The sequence below is a fragment of the Hylaeus volcanicus genome, chromosome 7 (genome assembly GCF_026283585.1).
Source record: "Hylaeus volcanicus isolate JK05 chromosome 7, UHH_iyHylVolc1.0_haploid, whole genome shotgun sequence".
NCBI lineage: Eukaryota > Metazoa > Arthropoda > Insecta > Hymenoptera > Colletidae > Hylaeus > Hylaeus volcanicus.
Window position 1 is genome coordinate 4,828,481 of NC_071982.1, and position 11,479 is coordinate 4,839,959.

Consider the following 11,479-nt stretch of genomic DNA (forward strand, 5'->3'; position numbering starts at 1 on the left):
CCCAATTAGTCGAGGTACCAATCTTTAGAGTCTAAAACCCCAGCTCTTCTCAAATATTAGTCCCAATTAGTCGAAGGTACCGATTCATAGAGTCCAAAACTCCAACTGACCTTAAATATCAGTCCCAGTCTCAAAGGTACCAATCTTCAAAGAAAAGTCAGTGTCCAAAACCCCAACTGGTCTCAGAGGTTACTCCGACTCTACTCGAGAAACGATTACAAAAATCAAACCAGCTCCCAGAGTCCAACGAGTCCACTAAAGTGCTCTTGATAATTATCAACCAGGACCAGGTCGTTTATCGACCGAACGGGGAGATGTTAATTTCGATCCGACTAATCGACGTGGCAAACCTCAGATCGCTTAGATCCAAGAGTGAATAATTCAGCGACCGATCCTGGACGAAATTGTCGACTGCCAGGCGCAAAGTATCCAGCCGCGCAGCGATTGCTATTCGCGGCGTGTTAAGATTGATTACAGCGCATGTAACGCCGCATCTCATTAATGGGGATGGTAATGGAAGAAAACTGGCGAACGATGCGCTCCTAAGGAAGGGTTATCAAGACATTATTGCGAATCCTTATGCGCGAGATGATGGCCGGAACGGGGAACGTGCTGTTGCCGGATTAACGATGCTGTTTGTTGTTCTTTTGTGCTGCGTTACTCCGCGTGATCGCGCTTGTGCGTTGGCGAGCTCGTTACGAAGCTTAAACGTTCGAATTGAAGATGACGATTGTTTGTTCGTCATCTATCCTGGCTGACTTACGAAAGGGATAGCGTGAATTATGCGCGGAGATGTTGGATGAGTCCTCTTGCATTTTACATTATACCGTTTCATGGTTTGTTCGTGTTTGACGCAGTCTGAAGGGTCCTTTATGTAATTTAGATCAGTCGTACGATTTGCATTTGTCGATAACGTATGGCTGTTTTCTAGATTTGCTATCAGAGGTATCTTATTTTATAGTTTGCTAACGTTTGGTCTAGTTTGAAGCTAAGGATCTTCTATATTTATCTTCTATAAACAATCATTCAAATTAGATTCATCGCTACATGAAATAATTTCGGATCAATAATAGACTGTATCGTCGGTGACAATGTTTGCTACGGATATACAATATCGATTATATCGAGCGAAATGCGCGTTTCGAACGAAATGATTGTGTGCCAAGCGCCTTGCCCCCCCCCCCCCCCCCGCGGCGATCGTAAACAAAAATGAAATCCATAGGAAAGCAATCCAGTCACGAAGAAGCGCTCATTTACATACAATTTCATGTCGCGACTAAACAACGCAATTTGATACGCAATTAGATTTCCTCGCTTCGTTCTTTGCTGGCCGGAGATCGATCATCGTTTAACGTCACCGTAAATAGAAATGAACCGAAGCTGCGAGGCTGCGATCGCGCGACGCCATAACTCGTTGTTTCTAACGCCGAGACCTGGCGTCGCTGCCGCGATGATTTAGCGTTCGGATAAACGAGATAAAAATCGGTATCGAGGCTCAGTTCCCACGGCTTTTGTGGCCACAAATTATCGAATGTTCGCGAGAAACCCGGAGCCTCGCAATCTGCCGTCAAAATCTGCACATGAGTTACTTGGAAATTTGTATTGTTCATAATTAGATTCACAATGTTGCCAGAGACTCTGAGTTTTAGAATTTTTAATAGTATAGAAGAGCTCCAATGCTCTCAAAGGCCCAAGAGATCCTAGTCTATTAAAGACCTTACCGGTTTGAAGGGACTAAAGTGTCTCGAAGGCCCAAGTGTCCCAAAGCCTCGGGTTCGATAAGTCCCAAGAGTTCCAAAGTTCGCAGAAAGTGCTTAGACAGTCAATATAGGAAGATTTCGAGAGTCTCGAGGCTACAAGGCCCAAGTGTCCCAAAGCTACGGGTTCGATAAGTCCCAAGAGTTCCAAAGTTCCCAAAAAGTGCTTAGACAGTCAATATAGGAAGATCTCGAGAGTCTCGAGGTTACAAGACCCAAGAGTCCCAAAGCCTCGGGTTCGATAAGTCCCAAGATTTCCAAAATTCGCAGAAAGTGCTTGGACAGTCAATATAGGAAGATTTCGAGAGTCCCGAGGCTACAAGGCCCAAGTGTCCCAAAGCCTCGGGTTCGATAAGTCCCAAGATTTCCAAAATTCGCAGAAAGTGCTTAGACAGTCAATATAGGAAGATTTCGAGAGTCTCGAGGCTACAAGGCCCAAGTGTCTCAAAGCTACGGGTTCGATAAGTCCCAAGATTTCCAAAATTCGCAAAAAGTGCTTAGACAGTCGATATAGGAAGATCTCGAGAGTCCGAGAAGCTTCACGAGTCCGCTCCTCGCCTCGGCCCCAAAACTGTCGACGTACGATGGCCCAAAGCGGGCCCAGGACTGGGACCCCGCGTTTTCTGCTCGCCGAGCATGCATATACGTATCCGTTAAGTCGACATAATACCGCGGGTCGCATCATTATGTACTCCATAAGTCTCCGGGCCTCGTACTCTCTCCTCTTCCTCTTCGTTTCGCTCGGAGTCTACTCGGGCCCTGGCAGCAAAAAGGAGAAAAGAAAAAGGGGCGCAGAGCGATGGTGGAGGGGGGAGAAGGGATACGGGGCCTTCTCGGTGTACCCGGATACACTCGCTGCGGGCCCTACACCACCCCCACCTCGTCCTCTGAGGCCCATGGGACCCATGGGGGCCCACGGAGGTCTGTGGTGGGGGTCAGATGCTGGCTGTAGCTCTCTGTGGCGTTCACCAGAGCAAAGAAAGGGAAAAAGACACGGCGAGGAAGGGGGGCACGGGATGAAAGGGGGCCTTACTTTTTCGCTCAGGGTCAGAGGCGTACATCACCCGCGAGCGCGCTCACTCGTTCGCTGGCGCGGGGTAATAGACTGACGATCGGCCGGATTTCTATGTGCACCGTCGGGCCCCCAACGAGAGCATAATTTTCTATCGTGCTTAATACGTTCGCCTGGCGGAGAGAACACGGCGAATCCCGGTAACGAGACGCCAATGACGGATTTACGGCGGTCCTCTTTCCGCATCGGAGGTCTCCCTTTCTCTCTCGGGCCCATTTCTTCTTCCTTTTTTTTTTTTGCTTCGTTTTCTACGCCGCAGGAACTTTCGGTCCCGATGGAAATTGAGTTGTGACGGTGAGGATGATGGAGGGGAGTGCGGACTCGATGACCGGCGATGACTTTCTCGTTGGGACTTAGGAATTTAGAGAGTTGGCATACTTGACAGATTTTTGGGACCTACGAAACCGAATGATCTAATCTTCTATTAGGTTGTCCCGAAAGTTTGTTTGGCGAGTTGCACTCAATTATTTTATGTAGTCGTGTTTATATAAATAGACAATCTAATTTCATAGATATTTATGTTGTAACAGTAATGGAGTAAAATGAATCGTGCACAATTCAGTAATTTAACATGAAACATAAAATATTGTGCATGTATTACTTATTAATAAAGCGAAAGAAACTTTTGGGACAACCTAATATTTAGAAGACTGAAATTACTTTCGTTGACTCGTTCGAAATTTGGAGACATTTACTGTCCATCAAGTTGTCCTAATAATTATGATATAATTATGAAGTAATTATGAGTTCATAATTGATTGTAATCGTATATTATCCGCAATCTTAAATGCCGGGGCTGTCTCAGGAACAATTATATTAGATGTCGCTGGCTGGAAAAAAGCGAGTTTCATGTTGATAATTATTAGGAACAAATTTCTTAGTTAAAATTGCGACACAGGTGTGAACGCAGCCTCGACTCCCGATGGCATCGATTCGAGTTATAGAGCACCGTCGCCCGTGAATATTGCATGAGAGACTTTTGTCGCGCTTACTGTTACACGTCGCTCCAGATTTGGGGAAGTTGGATAGGCGACGACCAATTCTGTACAGGCTGCCCCGTCGCGTTTGGTAATCCGGAAGTGATTACACTTTGCGTATCGGCTACGCGACATTTATTCGGAACGTTTGTAGAATATCTATCGCTACTGGCAGATGAATGAGTCAATCGCGACCGTTGTCAGGCTGACGGAGGCCGGACGAGAAAATGCTTTTAATTGTAATCAATTTGTTGATGTAATGAGACCGAACAATTGCATTTCGTTCTTTTACATGTTTGAGCTATGGTATTGTTTATTTTTATGAAAATTTAATCCATTGCTCATTTATGTATGCAATTTGTACGTGTATGTATCTGTGTGTTTGCAAGTGTATGAATTGTATGCTGAAACTGTAAATAATTTAGCAATGAATGGAGAACGTCCATTATTAAGTTATACGGAGGCAATGTGTAGAAATAAAATTAGAAGATAGAAGAGGGATTAGAAATACATTAGCTAACATAAGGTAAGAATTATCTCTGTCTTCGCATAGTTTGAACACTGTTCAAATTTTACTGAACTTACAAACTTACCTGAAGTTTAAAATTCAAACATTTTTTTAAAGAAGGAGACAACTTCGAGTAATTCATAGTCCAGGGTTTTGTGCAACTCTGTTGAACAGTCCAGAATCATTTTTACGTTAATAATGTTTGAAATCGAGAAGGTATTTTTATGCAAAATGATAATAGATGAAAATTTCATTGCAGATCCGACGAAGATGATCCTAGCGGGTGTAAATATAGAAGGCTGGAGGGCGAGAATGTACAGGACAAAGAAAGATTTGCGAGGTAAGTAACGTGCATGCTCTTGCCCTGACAATATACGTGGGAGGTCAGTGAACGGGTTAAGTGTCCTTTTTTCGGGAAAGAATATGCGTTCATTCCGAGACGAAGAATCAGATGATATCAATATTTTAGATGTAATCAGTAAAATATAATATTGTAAATAATTCAGTTTGGAAAATCGTCGTTAAAATAATATTTAAGGATCTGATGCAAATGAATAGTCCTCAAACATCTTCAAACCCTACCCCGAAGAGGACTACGTTCGCTAGGGTGATTTTCAATATGGAAAACCATTGTTAAAAGTAATACAATATTTAAAAATCTGACGCAAACGAATAGTCCTCAAACATCTTCAAACCCTACCCTGAAGAGGACTACGTTCGCTAGTATAGCCCTTATCTCAATGATTTTTGAAACTCATGTTACCCAAATACCTTGGAAATACATAAAAAAATGCCTTCAAAATTTATAATAATTTTCTACATTGCAGCATTTAATTCGTCATCGAAAACCATATAAGACTGCCTATCTTCAAATATTGATTTACAAAAATTGGTAGTCGATGTCCACAAACGAATTCCCGCTTGACGTTCACAACCGTTAGATCAATTGAAAAATCATTCACGGGGCGTTTGCCACTATCTCGTCCCGAAAATCAGTCCCGCTCCTCTGTCCGAATCCTTCTTTCCGCGGTTCACGAAGGCGACCGGTCACTTTTCCGATAGCCAGTGGCGAAGGCGATTGTTAATTCGTCTCACGGAGCCCCGAGATCCCAATATGTTCCAGCGGTACACCCTGTACATGGCTGGTCGGGTACGAAGATACATACATACCTACATGATACCCGCCAATGTGAGTCGATAGCGGAATGGGAAGCCCTCCAGGCTGCTCCAGCGTGGGAACATAGGGTACTTATACGCGCGCAGCGTCCTTTGGCTCCGTCTACGCTGAAGACATCGTATCTTGATGCTCGTGTTGACACGGCGGATTCGCGAAATGAAATACGACGAGCGACATGCATTATGCCAGACAATGCACGGTTTGTATTGTCGCGGGGCGATCTAACGACCGTAGGGGAGAGGGGACCGTTTGTTGGAAATTGTGGGTGGATGGTGTCGTTTGCTCGGGTTGGAACTGGGTCAGGTCTAAGACAAATTGCGTTCGACTCTTGTAACCATTTGACTCGGGTGATTAAGCTGCTCGATGGAAATTGTGCTATTGCATTTGTTGGGAGATGAGGTACCGTAACTTTTGGAAGGGAGGTTAGAGGAAAAGGCGAGAAAGTGATTATGTGGAATCTAGAGCGGTAAAGTAAAAGGAATTGAGACATTCGTGTAGCAGGCACAGGAAGGTTTCAGACACGAAACAGGAACAGAAGGAAATGCGTAAGGTAGTGGGAGAAACGAGAAACTAGAATATGAGGTTAGGAAAAAAAGGCGGGAAAGACGTTATGTAGAATCCAGAACAGGAAAATGGTAAGAAATTAAGGTATTTGTACAAGAGATTCAAAAAGGAAAGAAACGCACAAAATAATTGGATAATCTACTACTAATTACTACTAACTAATAACTAGAATGTGAGGTTAGGAAAAAAGGCGGGAAAGACGTTATGTAGAATCCAGAACAGGGAAATGGTAAGAAATTAAGGTATTTGTACAAGAGATTCAAAATGGAAAGAAACGCACAAAATAATAGGATAATCTACTACTAATTACTACTAACTAATAACTAGAATGTGAGGTTAGGAAAAAAGGCGGGAAAGACGTTATGTAGAATCCAGAACAGGAAAATGATTAGAAATTAAGGTATTTGTACGAGAAATTCAAAAAGGAAAGAAACGCACAAAATAGTAGGATAACCAATAGCTAGAATGTAAGGTTAGGTAAAAAAGGGCAGGAAGAAGTTATGTAGAATCCACAGCAGGAAAATGGTAAGAATTAAGATATTTGTATAAGAGATTCGAAAAGGAAGGGAAACACAAAGTAGTAGGATAAACGAGAAACTAGAATGTGAGGTTAGGAAAAAAAGGCGGGAAAACGATTAGGTGGCGTCCATCTTGGCTACTGTATAGGAATCCCATTTGTATAGTACCTACCTATCTCCACCAGATGGTGCTATCTCCACAAGGAATTAAAATTGAGATGAGACTGCAACGAGTGCACAAGCCTCAGAATTGAATGCAGATCGAGCATGAGTCGGACATTTATCGACATTATGCCTCCGAAGACTTCTGAGAAAGTGTGTCGAACACGGATGACGCATAATTAGCGTGTCTTTTGTCTACTCTTAATACCAGACACTTAAACTTCGATTACACGGTGTTTGCTATGAAAAGTCATGCTGGGAACCTTTCTAAAAATACGATTCTCAATTTTTATCAATTTTTCTTATGTTTCTCTACACCCTTTAAAAATATTCACGCGTTCAAATCAACCATTCTTTTTATTCTGTATTCGTTATTTTGTCCAAATCTCGCATCTTCAAAATAAGAACAATGTATCCTTATCATATCGGCGAGCTTCGCGCACAATTCCTTATCATCAAGATAATGTTTTCTTTATTTCGTAAGTTTCAATTGTTGTTCAACATTGATATGTAATCTGTCGTTACATTTTTCTGACAGAATCCGCGCATGCTCTCCGATAAAGGCTCGACGTTTGATATTTATTCCCATTGTTTCCGATGAAGTGTCAGAGCCGTCGTTCCTTCCACAAAACCAGAAACAATGGCACTCCTTATCGCGATGTTTCGCAAACATAATTCTCCGGGCAGCATGTTTAATTGCTGGCGGACTGGGTTTCGAGTTACGGACGTGACTATCTCGCCATTTTCCTGATTTAGAATTTCCATGCACCTTGGCCTTGGCACTCTTCAATTCGCTTATTTATGGACAGAGTTACGTAGTCTAATTAGGACTCTTCTTAACAAAGCCAAGTTTACGAATTAAACCTCTGCAATACCTTTGTGCCTTGAACGTCGCGTATTCGTATTTTTCTATCCCTCCAAAGGCCAATTTTTTATTTTCTTCTCTTATTAATATTCTAATATTTATTATTATTATTATTTAATTTATTTAATGTCGCATCAGCATTTATGCCATTAGCGACCACTGTGGATTACATTTTCTTTACATTCTATAAATTACATATATGAATCATAAATAATTTACATAGATAATTACTTATACTTAGGTAACAAATTTCTAATATCTAATAATAAAAAAATAATTAATAATTTAATTGTAGTGTCCTGTCTATATGTGGCCTATATTTCTTCTGCTAATCTTGTCCTTTGTAAATATAATACAATTTTTAGTGCGCAACTCTTGTCGTTTAAACTGTTCTTCAAGGTGTTTGGTTTGCTTCCTGTTTCGCGTATATTATCGTGCGATGGACATTCTTCTATTATATGTTTAACTGCGATTTTTGTACTACAGTTTGTGCAGTATGGGGGGTTTTCTTTTGTAATTAGGTGGCCATGTGTTAGTCTTGTGCGACCTATTCGTAATCGGGTTATTAGAATTTGTTCTCTTCTTGGCAGAGAAGTAGCAGGATTTCTTGAAAATATATTTTCTCTTGACTCGTGAAGATCAGTATGTTTAGTCATCAACCACTCTTGGTTCCATTTTTCTAAGATTCTTTTTGCTATATCAATCTGTGCATCTTCCTTTGGTATTCCAATATTACTGAGGTTCTAACGTTTATGTCCCAGAATTTTTCTAGAAATAATTACAGAATTTGTTCTCTTCTTGGCAGAGAAGTAGCAGGATTTCTTGAAAATATATTTTCTTTTGACTCGTGAAGATCAGTATGTTTAGTCATCAACCACTCTTGGTTCCATTTTTCTAAGATTCTTTTTGCTATATCAATCCGTGCATCTTCCTTTGGTATTCCAATATTACTGAGGTTCTAACGTTTATGTCCCAGAATTTTTCTAGAAATAATTACAGCATAATATAACATAATACAGAGTATCATTATCGTGCAATCCATTGCTTCCAATTTACCAATTAAATTGCTTTTAAATTGAGCCGAACCGAACTCGAACCCCTTCGTCTCCCCCAACCGTTGATAATAATTGAATTTTAATTAGTTTCATCTGCGAGCGAGCCCTGAAATAAAGCTACATCCCGCGCTTCAATAATTCCTAGTACGTTCCAAACGAAACCGCCCACTGTATGTACAGGTTTCATGGAAAAGTCGGCAAGCCGCAACAGCCCCGATGTCGCGAGCGCCCAGGAACCTCACTTTTAAGTTAATAACGCAATTACTGCCTCCCGCCGCAAGGCGCGCAACCCTCTTATCCAGCTCCGTCCGCTCCCTCGGCTTCTTCAACTCGTTCCTCGTTTTTCTGCCCCCCGTCCCGTTCCCCGTTCTCCGTTGCCTCGCCACGCCAGGATCGCGTTAATACAGGCCCCCCGACGTTTTTGGCAGCGCAATCGCTCCAGCAGCCGCGATAAACCGCGAAATCGCTTCTTCCCCCGCTGTCACCGTCGCATGCCGGCGGTTACCCGAGATGGAACTGTTTTTGTCCTCCCGCCGCCGCCCCCCTTTCTTGAAAACATGGCGCGGACATTGTAATTTCGGCCGTCTCTTCCGCTACGACGACCGGTAGTTGCGGGTTTCATTGAAAACTAATTTCGATCTTTTGTTGTATTTTTTATGAGACGGAAGAGTGAGACACGGAGCGGCATTGTTGCTGATCTGTGTGTTTTTGATGTTAGAGAGGAGGGTAGGTGGGACAGGTAGATGAAAAAGTAGAAGTTGAGGTTAGAAGAAAAGGCGGAAAAGAGGTTGTGCAGGGGCCATTTTGGTCGTAATCTGTAAAAATACTTACTTTATTCGTACAGTTCAAATCGCTGGATGCCTTGTTGCTCATTGGTAGCAGGAGTAACAAGATGAACGAAAAAGTAGCCATTGAGATTAGAAAAAGTGTCGGGAAAAAGGTTACCCGGCGGCCATCTTGGTCATAACCTATAAAATAGGTTACGATTGCTCTTTGTTTTAATAGGATTAGTGGGATGAACGAAAAAGTAGGCATTGGAGTTAATACCTAACCTTACCCTACATAATACAGGCAAGCAACAATTTTGGAGCCAATATAGAGCGAAGATTCCCGGATCACCGGTTAGGTTGCACCACGTACGATGAACATAGCACTTCGCCTATTACGCTAGCACGGTAGTAAACGTACCACGGGGAGAATTTATCGTCTAGCACTCGCTTGCTTCACCTATGATTACATTGTCTTCGTTTGGAAATGATTTAGACGACACGTAACGAGCCGCGTAGTTGTGTTCATCGTTTTATTATTTTCCCGCCAAAAGGAAGGCACACGACTTACCTGCGATACCGATAGATGACCGACTCCGACCGCCGCCATGTTTGAGGACCTTAGATCCACACGTATCGAGGTTTCGATTATATTTAACGTTGTAAACAGTGACGTCTTAACGTATCGGCACTTTGAACACTTGCCAAGGGGCCTTATGGCAATGTACAAAGTGCCACATCAGTTTAGATCTTTAAGGGGCACTGATAATAATAAATAGCGCCGTTTAGCTATCCCTAGTTGCAAGGTATCTTTTAAGTACGCGATTGTGTTTCCACGACCCCGGAAACGGAAATTCCACTGGAAAAATCATCGTGGCCCAGTTCGTAGCGCAAACATCTGTCCGTATTACCATGCGGGAATATTAAGATTTGGCATAAATCACTCGACGCTGGGATGCTCGTTAGCATACGTCCACTGTTGCACGGGCCGGAATATATTCGATAACGAATGCGATCGCATTAAACGGTCCTCGATCGATTCATAATTCATTTCATTGTTCCGCGAGGAGTCTATAAGTCGTATCGACTATGTTCAGCACGTATCACGTTCAGCTGTAATGATCGAGCCCCGAAAGGGATGTACCGAAAAGAGATTTTTATCAAATAGACAATTTTAAAATGATATTTATTTTGTTGTATCGTCCTATATATTTATAACATGTTCTATTTAAATATCCGTTTCTCGGAGAATTCTTCTACGCAGGCGCAGCGACCATAGTTCCCCGTTTCGCGTCAGTGGCGCTAGTTGTGGGGCAAACAACTACGTTTTTAAGTTTCACGCAAAGCACGACCGTGAACGCTTTCATCCGCGCCGCGTGGCGCCAAACGTAGAAGTCCAGACGAAAATACGCGAGTTTCCTCTTCGTAATAATTCACAACCGCGGAATGCTGCGTGTATACAAGCAGACGTATTATGATTTTCTGGCATGAAACGTGTGGGTAATTCGCGGTCGATCTCTAGACGTGTCTTTAAGTATGAGTCATCTCGGAAGGGTAATTGAAGATAAATATAGGCGGGATGCATCGACGAATCGTGGTTCACTTTTAACCCCCTGTAACCTCATGCGACCGAAGGTATATAGATGCTAGAGTAGGTTATTCTTTGCTAGACTTCCGGTACCCTAATTTAGGAATTTTTATGGTGACTCTGGGAAAATTTGGAGAAGAGAAAATAAATGAGAAATGAGGACAGTCTTGGCTACGGAAAATAAAAATTAATAGTGTCGGAGCTGCAACTGAAGATGCGGATTGCAACGTTTGCGAAACGTTGGCAACAAGTTGAAATTAAACGCTGCAGCCTTAGATCTAAAATGTCCTTAAATCTAGAAAGCTTTAATCTAAGGAGTCCTCGAATCTGGAGAGCCTTAAATTTAGAAAAGCTTAAATCTAAAATGTCCTGAAATCTAGAAAGCTTTAATCTAAGGAGTTCTCAAATCTAGAAAGCCTTAAATCTAAATTGATTTTAAATCTAGAAAGCTTCAATCTGAGGAATCCTC

At 42.3% G+C, this 11,479-nt stretch overlaps 1 protein-coding gene across 3 annotated transcripts in view; it reads left to right on the plus strand.

Moving 5' to 3' along the window:
- LOC128879408 (aryl hydrocarbon receptor nuclear translocator homolog) overlaps window positions 1-11,479 on the plus strand; it is a 45,902-nt gene that overhangs the window by 18,921 nt on the left and 15,502 nt on the right. For all 3 annotated transcript variants that reach the window (XM_054128510.1, XM_054128508.1, XM_054128507.1), the window contains one exon: window positions 4,574-4,654. In XM_054128510.1, coding sequence (XP_053984485.1) covers window positions 4,574-4,654 — 81 coding nt within the window. The remainder of the gene's footprint in view (window positions 1-4,573; window positions 4,655-11,479) is intronic.